General features: G+C 43.3%; 1 protein-coding gene across 2 annotated transcripts; it reads right to left on the bottom strand.

The window, feature by feature from the left end:
- Positions 1–392: 392 nt before the first annotated feature.
- RPL11 (ribosomal protein L11) lies at positions 393–15,127 on the bottom strand. Of its 2 annotated transcripts, none has more exons than XM_070764754.1 (6): positions 15,044–15,127; positions 10,412–10,565; positions 7,983–8,089; positions 7,773–7,904; positions 2,609–2,719; positions 393–470 (listed from the first exon to the last, which is right to left on the bottom strand). In XM_070764754.1, the coding sequence occupies exons 1-6, from the start codon at positions 15,047–15,049 to the stop codon at positions 441–443; spliced, it is 540 nt and encodes a 179-aa protein (XP_070620855.1). In that variant the 5' UTR covers positions 15,050–15,127; the 3' UTR covers positions 393–440. The 2 variants fall into 2 exon arrangements, with proteins under 2 accessions (XP_070620855.1, XP_070620856.1); XM_070764755.1 differs by having other exon boundaries at positions 14,867–15,047.
- Between the last annotated feature and the right edge of the window lie 3,909 nt (positions 15,128–19,036).

Raw genomic sequence — 19,036 nt, 5'->3', positions numbered from 1 at the left:
GCTTTTTTTTTTTTTTTTGGAGTAGGAATGAATTTAGTTTGCGCCAATTCTGCTGTTGTATTTGGAACAAAAGCACTGATCTAGGGAAAATGGCTTAATGAAAACTGGATATATTCTAAATTGTTCAAAAGATAAAAAAGAAAACGAATGGTAGTATTTTGCATTTTTATTAATGTCTTTAATATCAAACCTGACTGGATCACACTGGTGGCTTCTGGATGCCAACAAAAACTACCAAACCCAGATGAATAAAAATCAACCTCTTAAGAAACTTTCCCTATGTTCCCACCCAATGCAGCACTGGTGCCTCTAAATAGTTTACACAAAGCTTGGCTTTCTTTCCAAAGAGTGAAATTCAAATACCCATGGAGAAAAGAATACACAACAGTAAATTAAACAATGTATAATTTTATTCACACTTATTTCCAAGTGGAAATAATTTATTTGCCTGGAAGGATGATGCCATCATACTGCAAAGAGAAGAAAGAAATTGGATCAGATATAAGCAAGGCAAGCTCTACTTTAAACATGCAAGTTCCATCACATTTAATTTTTCTCAGATTTATAAGCTATGTCTGAATCCACAGCCAGCTCAAGCCAGTTCAAAGTTCACACATCCCATCCCCCACCTCCCAAACTTCCACGTATGTGTGAATGTACAATAATATCACAAAACAGACTCAAAAAGGTTGAAGCTTGGACAATATTTTACGGACACTTTATTCGGGACTGTGGCCTAAAAGAATGAATAAAATTAGGGACTCTCTTCAAAGGCTCTATTTATTCAACGCATGCAACCCCGAGCCTATTTTAAATTTTGCTTATGCAATTAGATTGCTGGAAAAAAAGAGGGTCTCTTGAATGACGTGCATTAAAGAATCCTTGGAGAGGGGCGCCATATAAATCCAATTAATAAATAATCAATCAATCAAAGAACAGTCTTCTCACATGAAAGCACATTTGAAATGCAATGTTCCTGGATATTCTATACCATTTATATAATGCATAATAAAAACTATTGTATTTTTCATAATATAAGATGCACCTTTCCCTGCCCTATAAATGGGTGAAAATTTAGATGCATCTTATAGACCAAATACAGGTGTTTTGGGGTTCCCAAGCATTTTCGCCCTCCCAGGCCTCCAAGAATACTCTGCAGGCCGAAAACAGACTCATTTTTTGACGAAAACAGGATGTGTGGAGCACTGCAGTGTGCTTCTGGGGGCTGGTGGTTTGAAAAACTGACGCGCAGAGGTCCCAAACTATTTTTTCTTGTTTTCCTTCTATAAATTTAGGTGTGTCTTATAGTCCAAAAAATATGGTATTCCAACTACAATCTGCTATAATATGTGAAGCATACACTGCTCTCTTATATTTGTTTCAATAGACCTCTCTTAGTTAAGGATTGATAGATACTAACAATTCAAGATAGCCCTCCAAAACAATCCAATCCAACAAAACCATCATAACAGAAATTGAGCACCCAGTTCTACTGAAGTATAAAAAGACAGGTGATCTTCAACTTATGATGGCAACTGGGACCCGATTTCCATTGCTAAGCACATTAGCAAAATGGGACCGCATCACTGCAGTCCTGGTTGCTCCCTCAGTCATAAAGCAAAGCAAATTCCTGCTGGCTTCCCACAACCAAAGTCAGTGGAAAAGCCAACATAAAATTGCACGTCCTAGGCAGGCAGGTACCTGGCTACTGCCAAGTTGGGGGTGGGGAAGAGTGAGGGAGTGTGTGAGGGGCTAGAGAGGTGTGAGACACCCCCAACAATGTGTGATCTTTCCTGCTAGGATCCTCACTGACTTTTTGGGGAAGCTCTTAAGGGAAAGTAACCAACGGCGATCACAAGATTGCCAGGCATTGCAATTGCTTGTAAATGCAAAGTGCCTCCAGATCAAGATCTGTGTGGATGTTGGCAGGGTCAGAAATCTGAAGATTGGTCACAACCGCGTTCCCCCTCCACTGTTTAGCACGTCCATAACATACATGGAGAACTCCCTATATACTTTTGGCATTCCTCACTAGGATAGGGGAGAAAATGTATTGAAGTGATGGTGAACTTTTTGGTGTGTGGTGTGCTAGCATGAGTCTAAGTGCCCACACTCCTTCACTCCTCCCATGTATGCGCACCCCTGTGCTGCCCCTGCGCATGCACACAATCCCCCCGTTTCCGCACAGAAGTCTGGGATGGTGAAAAAAACTGCCCAATGGGCAAACAGGAAGTTTGGAAAACACACTTCTGATTTGCCCATTGGGCGTTTTTTTTTACTACGGAGGGCGAAACGGCTTCCCCCAAGGTCAAAGATCAGCTGGCCAGCACACCCATGCACCCTCCAATATGGCTCTGCATGCCACATGTGGTACGCATGCCATAGGTTTGTCATCACAGATGGATGAGAGATGTGCCTCCTAAACACCTGGAACTATAATCCCCAACATTCTCGGGCAGCATGAATCTTTGGGGATTCTCAAGAGTTGCACTGCCTCCCTCATGGCAGGCACCAGGTGGAGAAGGCTCGTTTAAGAAATGCCAACAGAGCAGAGCAGCCACAGTACTTAAAAGCTTATTTGAGGTGGTTAAAAACCGTGCCAATTTACCTTTTGCTGAAACCAGCGCATGGCTTCCTCTTTGCTGATTCTATGCTTGGCCCCGATGCTGCCAGTTCGGCGCTTCTTGTCAGCAATGCTGAACCCTGGCCGTCCCAGAACCTGCAGTGCAAGTAGTAACACACAAAAGCATGGTTAACTCCTAAAGGCAGGCTCCGGGAAAGCCTTTGAGACATGCTCCTGGTTTTTCAAAGGGACCCACTGTGATAACTAGCAAATAGCTGAACACTTGACTTAGCACCAGAAATTTTAAAGACCAGAGATTAATCAACATGGGGGTCCTTGAGATTTTCAGAGGCTGAACCTGTGGGTCCCAGCATTTAGAGGAGGGATGTCAAATTCATGTTGTCACGTGACGTATCGCAACTTTTCCCCTCTTCGCTAAACCGGGCTTGGCCAGCGCATGATGCATATGGCCTGGAAGTTTGACAGCCTTGATCTAGAATGTTCAGCCTGGCACCTGGGATATAGGACATCTACGGCTTTAAGGAGCTTAACAATGAGAGTCCTTGGAGAGGGTCGGCATAGAAATCCAATTAATAAAATGAAGAAGTGAAAGGCTAGATCACAAGTCTTCAAGCCTGATAACTTTAAGACTTGTGGACTTCAACTCTCAGAATTCTCCAGCCAGCATAGTCTTAAGTTGCCAAGTTTGGAGATCCCTGGGTTAGGCACTAATCTATTTAACAATTATGGCAAAGCTTAATGCTCTAAGGAAGGAAGAAAAATTATAAACACTCCCAAATTTATTTATTAGATTTGTATGCCGCCCCTCTCCGAAGACTCGGGGCGGCTAACAACAATAAAGAAAACAATGTAACAAATCTAATATTAAAAAATAATCTAAAAAAACCCAATTTAAGAGACCAATCATACAAACAAGCATACCATGTATAAATTCTATAAGCCTAGGGGGAAGGGAAAAAAATTCAATTCCCCCATGCCTGATGACAGAGGTGGGTTTTAAGGAGCTTGCGAAAGGCAAGGAGGGTGGGGGCAACTCTGATATCTGGGGGGAGCTGGTTCCAGAGGGTCGGGGCCACCACAGAGAAGGCTCTTCTCCTGGGTCCCGCCAAATGACATTGTTTAGTCCTGGGGTCCCCAACCACCGGGCCGCGGACCAGTACCGGGCCGCAGGGCATGTTGCACCGGTCCGTGGAGTCAGCAGCTGCCGGCCCTCATGCCGCCACCTCCTCCCTCCAGCGCTTCGCCTCCCGCCGGGCAAGAGGCCTCGGGAGGCAGGTTCTGCCGGCCACAGGACGATGGATGGGACAGAGGGGCGGGAAGGACCGAGAGGCTCAAGCCTCTTTTGGCTTCTGCCCGCGGGGCGCTTTTGCGTTTTTGGCTGGGGGGAGGCAGGAGGGCCAGCCTGACCCCCTCTCTCCAGCGCTTAGCTCCCACTGGGCAAGAGGGCTTGGGAGGCAGGTTCTGCCGGCCACAGGACGATGGCGGGAAAGAGGGGCGGGGAGGACCAGCACCCCCATGCTTAATCCTGCCCCCAACCACGCCCCTTTCCGCCCCCACTGGGCCATAGAAAAATTGTCTTGCTGAAACTGGTCCCTGGTGGAAAAAACGTTAGTCGACGGGACCCGGAGAAGGCCAACTCTGTGGGACCTAACCGGTCGATGGGATTGAATGAATTGAGCTCTTCACCGGTTAGTCACAGGTCAGAATTCAATTCTTATTAGGTTTTCTAAAACATTCCACAGATTTAACCCATTCTCTTTTCAATGTGGTGAAAAAACGATTCACGTGACAAAAAGCCTGTCGATTGTAAAAAACAAAAACCTGGAAATGAAAGCTATAAATGTCATAGCTAGGAAACGTGTATCAAGCCTCCTATAAATATCTTTTAAAAAAACAGCACACATATCAAAGGTAAACCAGGGTCCTCCGGATGCTATATTGTGACTGATAGAAATTGGGAGTTCCAAATACTTGCAAAGCACCAGGCTGTTTACAACTGCAACAGTCCTTCATTCAATACACATGCTGGTTTCATTCTCAAGTGAATCAAAATCATGAACAAAATGAAACCAACAAACTTCCAATTATTCTACAAATTGATTCAAGCTGCTTTCTTTGGTGCAATAGTACTAATGACACTCTTCTTGGTCATACTTCTCTGTTTATAGGTATACAGTGTTCCCTCGATTTTCGCAGGTTCAAACTTCGCGAAACGTCTATACCACGGGTTTTCAAAAATATTAATTAAAAAATACTTCGCGGTTCCCCCCCTATACCACGTTTTTTCCTGCCCGATGACATCATATGTCATTGCCAAACATTCGTCTGCCTTTAAAAAGCATTTTTTAAAATAAACTTTAATAAATAAACATGGTGAGTAATAATCTAAATGGTTCCCAAGGGAATGGGAAATTGTAATTTAGGGGTTTAAAGTGTTAAGGGAAGGCTTGGGATACTGTTCATAGCCAAAAATAGTGTATTTACTTCCGCATCTCTACTCCGCGGAAATGCGACTTTCGCGGGCGGTCTCGGAACGCATCCCCCGCGAAAATCGAGGGAACACTGTATTTGTCAGGCCACTAAACCCCAAATGTAAAATCCCAACTGAACTAACTTACTGCTTCTGCCTATGCACAGAAATCTACTCAAAGCACTATTTTGATCCGAGGTAAGGATTAAAGGAGTTCAAGAGGGCCTCCCATTCTGCCACTGATTCCCCTACAATATTCCCCGTGATACACACTCCTGACTCAATTCTCACAGGATATTAGGTTGGGACAGAATTCCTCAAGACCAACTTTGGTGGTAATAAAATAGAAGATCCAAAGCTTTCTCCATGCAGCAGCAAATAATGCACTTGGGGAAAAGGAATCCTCAATCTGAGTATTGTATTGGCAGTTCTGTGTTAGCAAATACTTCAGAAGAAAAGGATTTAGGGGTAGTGATTTCTGACAGTCTCAAAATGGGTGAGCAGTGCAGTCAGGCGGTAGGGAAAGCAAGTAGGATGCTTGGCTGCATAGCTAGAGGTATAACAAGCAGGAAGAGGGAGATTATGATCCCGCTATATAGAATGCTGGTGAGACCACATTTGGAATACTGTGTTCAGTTCTGGAGACCTCACCTACAAAAAGATATTGACAAAATTGAACGGGTCCAAAGACGGGCTACAAGAATGGTGGAAGGTCTGAAGCATAAAACGTATCAGGAAAGACTTCATGAACTCAATCTGTATAGTCTGGGAGACAGAAGGAAAAGGGGGGACATGATCGAAACATTTAAATATATTAAAGGGTTAAATAAGGTCCAGGAGGGAAGTGTTTTTAATAGGAAAGTGAACACAAGAACAAGGGGACACAATCTGAAGTTAGTTGGGGGAAAGATCAAAAGCAACATGAGAAAATATTATTTCACTGGAAGAGTAGTAGATCCTTGGAACAAACTTCCAGCAGACGTGGTTGGTAAATCCACAGTAACTGAATTTAAACATGCCTGGGATAAACATAGATCCATCCTAAGATAAAAAAGAGAAAATAGTATAAGGGCAGACTAGATAGACCATGAGGTCTTTTTCTGCCGTCAGACTTCTATGTTTCTATGGTGCTGTAAAAAAAGATTAAATCAGTATTTTTCAACTTCAGTAAATTTATGATGTGTGGCCTTCAACTCCCAGAGTTCACCAATCAGCCATGGGGAAGGGGCTGCCTAGGGAATTCTGGGAGTTGAGGTCCATGTATCTTAAAAGGTTGAACCCTAAAAGTCTTCTCTAAGGATATTACTGGAAAATGCATGAAGCCGGAAGGTAAGAAAATGAGTTGTTTAATACTAGAGAGGTATAGCAATAGCACTTGTACACCACTTCATCGTGCTTTACAGAGCCCTTTCTAAGCAGTTTAGAGTCAGCATATTGCCCCCTACAATCTGGGTCTTCATTTTACCTCTCGGAAGGATGGAAGGATGCGTCAACCTAGAGCCAATGAGGATCAAATTGCTGAACTGCCACCAATAGGCAGTCAGAAGAATTAGCCTACAATCCTAGAAACATAGAAGACTGACAGCAGAAAAAGACCTCATGATCCATCTAGTCTTCCCTTATACTATTTCCTGTATTTTATCTTACAATGTGTATATGTTTATCCCAGGCATGTTTAAATTCAGTTACTGTGGATTTACCAACCACGTCTGCTGGAAGTTTGTTCCAAGGATCTACTACTCTTTCAGTAAAATAATATTTTCTCACGTTGCTTCTGATCTTTCCCCCAACTAACTTCAGATTGTGTCCCCTTGTTCTTGTGTTCACTTTCCTATTAAAAACACTTCCCTTCTGAACCTTATTTAACCCTTTAACATATTTAAATGTTTCGATCATGTTCCCCCTTTTCCTTCTGTCCTCCAGACTATACAGATGGAGTCCATGAAGTCTTTCCTGATACATTTTATGCTTAAGACCTTCCACCATTCTTGTAGCCCGTCTTTGGACCCGTTCAATTTTGTCAATATCTTTTTGTAGGTGAGGTCTCCAGAACTGAACACAGTATTCCAAATGTGGTCTCACCAGCACTCTACATAGTGGGATCACAACCTCCCTCTTCCTGCTTGTTATACCTCTAGCTATGCAACCAAGCATCCTACTTTTTTTCCCTACCACTCGACCACACTGCTCACCCATTTTGAGACTGTCAGAAATCACGACCCCTAAATCCTTCTCTTCTGAAGTTTTTGCTAACACAGAACTGCCAATGCAATACTCAGATTGAGGATTCCTTTTCTCCAAGTTCATTATTTTACATTTGGAAACATTAAACTGCAGTTTCCATTGCTTTGACCATTTATCTAGTAAAGCTAAATCATTTACCATATTACAGACCCCTCCAGGAATGAATATCAACCCTATTGCACACTTTTAGAGTCATCGGCAAATAGGCAAACCTTCCCTACCAAACCTTCCCCTATGTCACTCCTGCATTCTAACCACTGCGCCACCATGTACCATTTCTCAGTTTTGGTTCATGTGTTATTCAAGTACACCAGCGGCAAAATGTTATCAGTTTTTCCCTTTTTAAAAGACACTAATCTCTTTTCACTTTATGAGAACAGGACAAGCATCTCTGCTGTCATTGCAGTGTCCAAATTAAAGAGAGATACAATATAAAAAATTAAGAATGTAGAAGTTTAAGTTAAATATACAAACCACATAGAAGTCCAAGCCGTAGATGCCAATACTGGGATCATATTTAATTCCCAAGTCAATGTGTTCTTGGATCCCAAATCCAAAATTGCCAGTGTCGGAGAAGTTATTCTTTCTCAACTCATATTCTCGGACCTGAAATAATAACATTAGTTTTAATTTTGCTCCCTTCCAAATTCCATGTGTTAGAAAAGTGATCAACAGCTGCTTTACCTTCAATCCTTTCTCCAAGATCTCTTCAGCTTTTGCTCCACGTACGGTGCAATGGACAGCGATCTTCTCATTTCTCCTAATTCCAAAAGATCGGACAGTGTATCGAGCTGCAAAATATACCCGGTTTCATAAGGTGACTTTGGAATTAGAAAAATAAGCATAAAACAAACTTCAAGCAAATACACAAAAACAAAACAGGTTTTAGAGCAAATCCCAAATTCAAGTATTGATTGAGACTTCCCAAGTCCACAGCTCATATCAGCCTTGAGTCCACAGCCTTCCAAATAGGATCTTACTTCAAATACCACCCACTGGGATATCTATCACTATACTTCAGTCAGTTCAACACATTTGAAAGGCAGCAGGTTGGGGAAGGTCTTGGGCATCCCCAGATAATGGCCCATTTCAAGGCTTCAAAAGAAGCATCAAGTAATTAATTAAGTGTTTTAAAGCTGAGACAGGAATTATTTCCAGCTCAATTGCCACAGGGAAACAAAGGAAAACTGGTATATTTTTGAAGTGACATGAGATTGTAGGCTTAGGTGGCAAAACAATAAAGGCTGAGGTTTGATTTTATTTTATTTTTTGCATTTTTGTCATTAGACAAATAACTGACTGGCCCATTCATTCCCTGCTTATTCTCAGTGGCTCAAAGTCGGTAGAAGTAAATACAACAGTTCAGTGGCAAATTTATTTTAAAGAAATTAGAGCACATGATACAGAAAAGCCTTCTTTTAGGTGCTATCTTCAATAATCCAAGTCAGATGGATTAAATCATGCTGCCATTTTTAAAGGGTTCAAGCCCTCATTGTTCAAAAGATGTCTGAAAATAGGACTGGCAGTTAAAAAGTATCCTTGGTTTGACTCAGGCCGCCCAATATTCTTCAATCAAAATGATTTACACTGCCTTTTGGAATAACAATTGTCCCAAGGCATGTGACAAGCTACATATACAATTGCGAAGCTGTAAAATAGTGTTTATAGAGTTAATTTAAGAAAATAGAAACCGGGCATTGTATAAAATAAATGCAACACATGGATTCTAATAAATTAACCCAATTTGGAGGTATACAGAGCTCTGAGGTACTTTAGCCCTTTTTTGATTTTTGACAAAGAAGTTTACTAATTTGACCTTAGGTCAAAAGCTTTATTTGCACCAGATCATGATGCTAAACAAAAGTCCTCACAGCATGAGGATGCTCATATTTAGTGGGGCTGTGCGCATGCACTGTGGCCCATGGCCCATAATCATTCTGGAGTCATTTTTAAGACTCTTTGTTCAACAACAACAATAATAATTAAAAAAAATTAGACTTGTATGCCGCCCCTCTCCGGAGACTCGGGGCAGCTCACAACAATAAAAACAATATAAGTACAAATCTAATTATTAAAACTATGACTAAAACCCATTATCTTAAAAAACAATCGATATTACACACTCAAATAATCAATATTAACACACATAACTTTTAATGGTCCGAAGGGGGGGGGCATATGCTAGCTGCCCCACGCCTGGCGACATAGATAGGTCTTAAGGTTCATGTGAAAGGCGGGGAAGGTGTGGCCAGTCCGGTTTGTTGGGGGAGCTGATTCCAGAGAGCAGGGGCCGCCACAGAGAAGGCACTTCCCCTAGGCCCTGCCAGATGACATTGTCTGGTCAACAGGACCTGGAGAAGGCTGACTCTGGGGGACCTGATCGGCCACTGGGATTTGTGCGGCAGAAGGCGGTCCCATAAGTAATCTGGTTCGATGCCATGTATGACTTTATAGGTCATCACCAACATTTTGAATTGTGCCCGGAAACCAATCGGCAACCAATGCAGGCCGCAGAGTGTTGACGAAACATGGGTATATCTGAGAAGATCCATGACTGCTTGTGTGGCCACATTCTGCACGATCTGAAGTTTCCAAACACTCTTCAGAGGTAGCCCCATGGAGAGAGCATTGCAGTAGTTGAACCTCGAGGTGATGAGGGCATGAGTGATCGTGAGCAGGGACTCCCTGTCCAAATAGGGCCGCAACTGGTGCACCAGGCGAACCTGGGCAAACGCCCCCCTTGCCACCGCCAAAAGGTGATGTTTTAAAGTCAGCTGTGGATCGAGGACGCCCACAGTGCAGACCCTCTCTGAGGGGGTCAATAGTTCCTCCCCAGGGTAACGGATGGACAGATGGGATTGTCCTTGGGAAGCAATACCCACAGCCACTCCGTCTTGTCAGGGTTGAGTTTGAGCTTGTTGACACCCATCCAGACCCTAACAGCCTCCAGGCACTGGCACATCACTTCCACTGCTAATCTTCCCCAGGGCAGTGCTAAATCAAAGCTCCTACTACCAGCTTGGCAAAGGCTAGTAATTCAATGGAAGCTGGTATTGGCCCGAAAAGGAGGCTGGTATTCTTGTAGTTCAATCAATGCCTTTGTCCAAATTTACCTTTTGAGAAGACGGGGGTTTGTCCTGTGAGCTGCTCCAACACTTTGGCTGCTCGAGTGAGCCTGTCCCCACTCTCTCCAACGCAGATGTTCAAGCAGAGTTTGCGAATGCGCAGCTCCCTCATAGGGTTTTCCTTCTCACCCTGGTCTTGCTGCTACAAAATGGTAGGGGGAGAAAAAAATGTTGTGGTTATGGGAAAAAAAAGCCCAGTCTTATTCTCATCATGTGTAGTCTAGAACAAAGAGCAACACTTGGAGCTGAGACTAGATTTCTTGAGATTGGCAAGGCTACTTTTTTTGGTTTTATGTTACAAAATCCAGCATAATACCATAAATGCTTCCAACTGGTTACCCTACTCTATCCTGCAATAGTTTCGAGCTATCGATCCTGATTGCAAGTCTTCCCTGTTTTTGACATCTCCAGCTTCATTCAATCTGCCAATCTACCGTTAAAGGAGCAGGGAATCACCAGAGAACCAGGTAGTTTTTAGAATAGTCCAATGATGGCGAACCTTTTTTTCCCTTGGATGCCAAAGAGTGTGGGTGCGCACTATCGCACATGCGCAAGTGTCCACACCCATAATTCAATGTCTGGGGAGGGCAAAAACAGCTTCTCTCACCTCCCGGAGGCCTACTGGAGGCTGGAAATGGCCTCTTTCCCTACATCTGATGGGCCCAGTAGGCTCGTGTTTTGCCCTCCCCAAGCTCCAAAGGCTTCCTTGGAGCCGAGGGAGGGTAAAAATGCCCTCCCCCATCCCTTGGGAGGCTCTCTGGAAGCCAAAAACACCCTCCTAGGGCCTGTGTTAGCCAAAAATCACCTTGCCAGCACACACATGTTCAAACTGAGCTAGAGCAATAATTGCTTGCATGCCAGCAGATATGGCTCCGTGTACCACCTGTGCCATAGGTTCGCCATCATTGGTATAGTCAATTCAAAATTGCATAGCAACCCCCATTTCTTTGCCTGCAGAAGACGCAGTCTTGCATCTCATTGTCAGAATGTCTGTCAACAGCATGCACAGCAGACTTAGGAGAACCACACAGAATGAAGAACGTACTAAACAGCTCCTAAACCTTGACGCTCCAGTTTCAAAAACTGACTTTCTATTTGATTTGCTGGCGGGTAATTAAAACAGGATTTTCATCCACCACTAATTTTTACCTCTACTTGTAAGTCAGGGAGCTACGGCACATTGGCCCCACTGAGCATACCTTGAATAACAAAAACGATCACAGTGCTGTGTGAAAATTCACAAAGTCCCCAGTCTATCATTAGAGTACAAGCTACGGTTTAGCTTATACCTAAACAGAAACACCACAGGATATGGGGCAAGCTAAAAGACGCACGAGTGAAAATATTCTTCATAACTAGTAGTATTAACACAATTATATTCTTCAAAAATAACTCATTCGCTCACAGATGAATGGACTGATATCTCAGTTGCAGAAGACATGTTTTGGATGCAGAAGGCCCTGAATTCAATTATTGACATCCCTTAACTTTAAAAAGTACAGGCAGCACTTGACTTAACAAGTTTGTTTTAATGACCATACAAAGTTACAACCACACTGAATGAAGTGACTTACGACCGTTTTTTCACACTTGCAAACATCGTGGTACCTCCTTGATCACGTGATCAAAATTATGATGCTTGGCAACTGGTTCATTCCTATGATGGCTGCAGTGTCCTCTGGTCATGTCACCCCCTTTTGTGACCTGATAAACAAAGTCAATGGGGGAGGGGATCCAGATTCATTTAACAGCCTTGTTTACTAACTCAGTATTTCCCAACCTTGGCAACTGGAAGATACTTGGACTTCAACTCCCAGAATTCCCCAGCCAGCATTTGCTGGCTGGGGAATTCTGGGAGTTGAAGTCCAAATATCTTCCAGTTGCCAAGGTTGGGAGACATTGTACTAACTCAACAACTGCAGCAATTCACTTAACAACGGTGACAAGAAAGATAGTAAAGTGGGGCGAAACCCACTTAACATCTGTCTCACATAGCAACCGGAACTTGGGCTCAATTTTGAGGTAAGGCAAGGACTACCTGTAGTATCTGTTAGTAACTCCTCCTGCTTGGAGAACTGCTAATAATCAGAGTTTGCACTAAACAACGCAGATGAAAAAGTCTGAGCTCTTGAAATATTCATTTCAACACCCTCCAAATCTGTTTCACATTAAAAAGTGATATGCAATTATGAACAGCACAGAAGCAAAACATTCTGACCAAATACAGCATACAATAAAAACATATGCTCTTTACTTTAGGTCGCCCTTATATTTCTGTCCTTATATAGCACCTTTTATTCAGTATATTAAGAAACCAGAACAATAGTGTCTTATGTTATTATTAAGGTTGGGCTTGATCTTACCTTAGCAGAGATTTTTTTAAAAATTGCATTTCTACAGTGCTGACATTAAAATGTTTTGGTGTGATACAGATTTAATAATATTCTTAACATCAGACTGAGATTATAGTTACCATGGGAGTGGGAAATTCATGCTGTGGCTACATCACAGATGGCCATTTGAGATTTAATTTAATGAACAATACTTTCCCAAGGCATGAAATAAGAAGTGCATTTATGACTGTAACCATGTTGCTTGCATCTTTCCAAATTTATATTGTTTTGTTTGTTTCCTAGTATGACTAGAAAACATACAAAAGTAGTATGACTTGATCACTTATTAGAAACCTATGGCTATCACTACGTGTTGTACCTTGGTTATTTTTTTGTAATTTTTTTTAAATTGTCCACAATTTCCATTTATATATCAATACACATACCTTAAAGCAGTGTTTTTCAACCAGTGTGCCGTGGCACACTAGTGTGCCGCGAGACATGGTCAGGTGTGCCGCGAAGCTCAGAGAGAAAGAAAACAAGAGAGAGAGAAAGCAAGAGAGAAAGCAAGCAAGAGAGAAAGAAAGAAAGAGAGAGAGAAAGAAAGAAAGAAAGCAAGAGCGAGAGAGAAAGAGAACAAGAGAGAGAGAAAGAAAGCAAGAGAGAGAGAAAACAAGAGAAAGAAAGAGAGAGAGAAAGAGAGAGAAAGAAAGCAAGAGAGAGAGAAAGAGGGACGGAAGGAGAGAGAAAGACATAGAGGGAGGTAGGGAGGGAGCGAGAAAGAGCAAAAAAGAGAGGAAGGAAGAGAAAGAAAGAGGGATGGAGAGAGAAAGAAAGAGGAAGAAAGGGAGAGAAAGAAGGAGGGAGAAAGAAATACAGTGATGGGGAGGAAGAGAGAGAGAATTTTTTTGTCCAAACTTTTTTTTAGCCCCCCCCCCCCTCTGCTCAATGTGCCCCAGGGTTTCGTAAATGTAAAAAATGTGCCGCGGCTCAAAAAAGGTTGAAAATCACTGCCTTAAAGTATATCAACAACATACATATTCATACATTTTTATTCAATCAAAAATCAATGTCCTATTTTGCACCTATTTTTAACTCCTGTTCATAGTGCTTTTCTTCATTCTGTTACACTCCCCTTCCTCAATCTATCTCCTCCTTCTACCTTCTTACTCCTCCTCTCCCCCTACTTCCCTCCACTTCTCCTCTCCCTTTACCTTTCTACTTCCCTTTTCTCCCTCTTACGATTCTTGATGTATTTTATTTTTTCTCTATGTACATTGAGAACATATGCAAACAAAGATAAGTTGCTTACATATCCAATCACACATGGCAAATAAAGAATTCTAATTTGGATTATCATAAAAAAAGAGCCAAAGAGGAGCAACCTGGGAAGTAGCCCATCAGCAGGTCATATAAAGCAGTGTTTCCCAACCTTGTCAAGTTGAAGATATTTGGACTTCAACTCCCAGAATTCCCCAGCCAGCGAATGCTCCTGGGGAATTCTGGGAGTTGAAGTCCAAATATCTTCAAGTTGCCAAGGTTGGGAAACACTGATATAAAGGCTTCACACACCAACCTTTACTGAATATAAATACTGAATATAACCTTTTTTTTGGACTTGCACGCAATCCCCTAAATCAGAGGTCTTCAAACTTAGCAACTTTAGGACTTCAACTCCCAGAATTCTCCAGCCACTATAGCATAGCACATAGTTGGCTGGGGAATTCTGGGAGTTGAAGTCCACACGTCCTAGAGGTGCCAAGTTTGGGAACCCCTTTCCTACATCAAAGGTCCTGAGAATTCACCTAACCCGTATTGCTAATCAAGAAAGACACAGACAACCCGATTAAAGTTAAATAAAATAAAGACACACACACACACACACACACAACCCGATTAAATAAAAGTTCAGCATGTCGTGGGAACCCAACCATAGATGTCCTGAAAAAAAAGGCACAGATAGGCCCAACAGGTTTGGAAAGAGGAAGCAGCAGCTCTTTCGCGGAAGATGGAACTCCAAAAGAAGGCAGAGATGGAGAATAAAATCTAATTTAGCCGGCCTGGAGCAGGGCCCGCGCTTGACAACAGACAGGGCCGGTCGTTTTTCTACCCCGTTTCATCCGGGCGGGAATCTCCGCTGATCGCTTCTCATAAACGCCTCAAAGAAGGCCCCGACGCGGCCCCGACCCACTGGCGCAAACCCCTCGGCCAAAAGGGCCTCGGATCCACGAAGATGGAGACGGATTTCAGAGACCCAGGAGCCGCTCGGGCAGAATATACTACTCACCGCCATTTTGGAGGCGTGGAAAAAGAAAGCGAGGCCTCCGGAAGAGGATCTTAATGCGGCCGGTCGCACAGAACTGCCATAGAGTCCGAGTCAAGGCCGTGTCTTTCGTACAGAGAGGCTTCGCGGAGAGGAGAAATCGACACCCACGGTGCCGCACTGCCCTCTGAAGGCAGGAAGAAAGCACTGCCATCCTGCCCGTTCTTTAAAGCCCGGGTAATAAGAATCTTAACTCTGGAGCAATGTTCCCTCTAATTTTTTTTCGGTGTGGGCGGAAAACTATAGTGTCTGAGCGACAGTCCCTTTGGGACTGGGCGGCATAGAAGTATAACTAACTAACTAACTAACTAACTAACTAACTAACTAACTAACTAACTAACTAACTAACTAACTAACTAACTAACTAAATAAATAAATAAATAAATAAATAAATAAATAAATAAAAAATTTCCTTCTTTTTTTATTAAAAGAAATTAATAATAAAACAAAACCAAAATCTATTACTATTATTATCTTCTCTTCTTTTTCCATTCCTCCCCGTGTGTGTGTGTGTGTGTGTGTGTGTGTGTGTGAGAACTCTTGAACCATTTCCAATTAGAGGTGAGCTATTGGAAATGGTTCAAGAGTTCACACACACACACACACACACACACACACACGGCTGGGGTTTTTTTTTTCTCTGTTATTATTTGGGTGCTTTTTACCATATGCTTTAAATCAAGAGTCATTTCTCTCTCTTTCTCTCTCCCCCTCTTGCTCTCTCTCTCTCTTTCTCACTTTCTCTCTCCCTCTCTTTCTCTCTCTCCCCCTCTTGCTCTCTCTCTCTTTCTTGTTTTCTTTCTCTCTCTCTATTGCTTTCTTTCTCTCACTCTCTCTCTATTGCTTTCTTTCTCTTCTCTCTCTTGCTAACTCTCTCTCCCCCCTTTCTCTCTCTCTCTCTTTCTCACTTACTTTCTCTGTCCCTCTCTCTCTGTCAGCGAGGGGGCTGCGAGAACGCCTGCCCTGCCTCTACTGCAGCCCCCTTGCTGAAAGTCCAGGATGAAAGCGCTCCCAGCGAAGGGGCTGCGAGAGGGGCGGGGCGGGCATTCCCAAAGCCCGCGGAGAAAGCCCTCTCTCGCAGCCCCCTGGCTGGGAGCACTTTAGTCCCGCAGCTGCCACCGCTGCGGGAGAAGTCGCGCCCCAAGGCAGGAGGCGGCAGAGGAGGAGAGGGGGCAGATCGGGCGGGCGGGGGGCAGGGCCGAGAGGCCAGGGGCGTGAGGGGGCCGGAGGCACCGTGGGGAGGCAGGGGCGGCCGTGGCTCCCTTTCCTCCTACTGCTGCACCTCCCGCCCCCCCCCGTGGGCTGGCAGGGGGATGGGGAATGCGCGCCCATGGAAAAGGGTGCGCGGGGGGGGTATTTTGGGGCGCATGCGTGCAGCTTACGGGGAACGCTGCTCTGGAGAATTTAAACTGTGTGTACATGGGTAGGCAAAGTGGCTCGTCTATTGCTTGTGGACTTCAACACCCAGAATTCCTGAGCCAATCATTCTAGCTCAGGAATTCTGGGAGTTGAAGTCCACATGTCATACAAGAGCCAACATTGCCTATCCCTGGCATAGACCAACTCCCAGAATACCCACAGCCAGCATAGAGCATTATAATAGGCGGAGGGCATTACTAGCTGGGGAATTCGGGAAGTTGAACTCTACTCAGTTTAAAGTTGTCACAGCTGAGAAACATTGTTCTAGAACTGGGGCCTCCAACCTTGGCAACTTTAAGACTTGTGGACTTCAATTCCCAGAATTCCTCAGCCAGCTGAGGAATTCTGGGAATTGGGGCTAGGCTTATGGTTTGGGATCACAGCAACATGAGGAACTGTATTAAAGGGTCACAGCATTAGAAAGGTTGACAACCACTGTTCTGCAACCGGGGTCTCCAATCTTGGCAACTTTTAAGACTCGTGGACTTCCATTCACCCAACAGAGCTTTAAGCTGATTGGCAGGAAGGTCAGAGGGACACCCCCACTGTAAGTGTGTGATTGCTCGGATTGTAAAAATATGTTCCAAGGCACCAGAATGGAAGCTTTAGTTGCTAACACTGTGGGAAATTTGTCTTTTCCCATGGTCTTAGGCGACCCCTGTGAAACGGTCATTCAACCCTGAAAGGGTCACCCAGGTTGAGAACCACTGTTCTAGAAAGATATTCAAGTTTCAAGTTTTATTGGATTTATATGCCGCCCCTCTCCGAAAACTCGGGGCGGCTAACAACAATCATGAACAATATACAATAAAATCCAATACTAAAATATTGGTGGACTGCAAGGCTAAGCATCTATTTTTGTTGTTGCCTGCTTTTGATTGGAGCTACCATGAAATTCCCTGGGTGATCTTGAGCTGGTCACCATCTTCTAGTCTTGCTTTCCAGGGATGGCCAACATTTCAGCAGTCTGTTTGGGCTTTTTTTGAAAGTGAGAATGTACAGCTTTGTTTCTCAATGTCCATCAAATTGGGCAGGGGAAAAGAAATCCACCCACCCTGTTGTGGTTAGCTCTGGCCCAGCTCCTGCCCCAAGGACTGTGGATGTGGGGGAGACATCCACATGCTGCAGGCCTGTTTTGCCCCTGGTGGAATCTGCTGATGAAGGCTCCTGTGACCAAGAAGACATGAGTGACAGGGAGGAGGAGAGTGTGGCAGACAGCTCAGAAGGAGATCAATTATCTAGCTCCTCCTTGGATTCAGAACAAGAGTTAATGATACAGCCACGCATGCGGAGAGCGATGCATAGGCAGCAACAACTGAGAGATTATTATCAAAGAAAATGAGGCCACCTGTGGTTGGGTGGGGCTGTGGTCATTAGTGAGGCTGCTATAAAGAGCAGCCTGGGGGTTTGGCCATTGTGGAGGATTACCTGATCCTTGTGTTTCGTGACTGCTTTACTGACTTTGACCTTTTGTGTGCTGATTTTTCCCCGCTTTGAAACTAAACCAGAGCAAAGTGTGTTTCACTTTGTGAAAGAAGAAGGACTGTGAATTGCCTCACAGCTGCAAGCTAAGTATCACAGAACTGATAAGGGACTTGTACAAATTACCAGTTTGTTTGGAGACCAGTGCTCTTTGCTTTACCAAAAGAGGGCTTGGTTTAAGTGAATTTTCATTATAAAGAACATTGTTTTGAATTTTCAAACACGTGTGTGTGTCTGAAATTTGTACCTGTGAATTTTTGGGAGGATTCTACCAGAGAGCCCGACAGAACACATCCACACTTTTGCACTACCCCAAGGTGGTACTTTTCCAGAAGGCTGGAAGACAAATTTGATATGAGAAGAAAAAGAAAACAAGGTTGACTCAGCCTTCCATCCTTCCGAGGTGGGTAAAATGAGGACCCGGATTGTGGGGGCAATAGCCTAGCTCTGTTAAAAGGTGCTATTGCTAACATGTTGTAAGCTGCCCTGAGTCTAAGGAGAAGGGCAGCATAAAAATCGAATAAATAAATAAATAAATAAATAAATAAATAAATAAATAAATAAATAAATAAATAAATAAATAAATAAATAAATAAATAAATAAATAAATAAATAAATAAAACGATGAGCAGTTTACATCTGTTTGAACGTGTTGGTAGAAAGATTGCAATGGACAAAAAAACACAACTGCCAGTTCAGCTTTTGGGGAGAAAAAAAAGTATATTTTCAAACGGGGAAGGGAAGAATGGAACAAATTTCTTTAGAACACAAAACTTTTGCAGCAATTCACATCGAAAACCACAACAACAACATGAAAAGTAAACGATGTGCCTCTCGTTAACTTGGTTATGCCACCAAACCAGGAAAACAAATGAACAAACCAAAGAAACGATCTAAACCAGGGTTATCCAAACTGGGTAACTTTAGGACTTGTGGATTTCAATTCCAGAATTCCTCAGTTAGCCATTCACACATCTGCAAATCTTGCTGTTGGTATTGGTGGTGGTGGTAGTAGTGATGATAATGGGGTAGAGCTACTTGAATATACAGTGTGCG

Source organism: Erythrolamprus reginae, chromosome 11 (assembly GCF_031021105.1).
Source record: "Erythrolamprus reginae isolate rEryReg1 chromosome 11, rEryReg1.hap1, whole genome shotgun sequence".
Taxonomy (NCBI): Eukaryota; Metazoa; Chordata; class Lepidosauria; order Squamata; family Dipsadidae; genus Erythrolamprus; species Erythrolamprus reginae.
The sequence above is the reverse complement of the archived record's forward strand: the minus strand, read 5'-3'. Positions and strand labels throughout refer to the sequence as shown.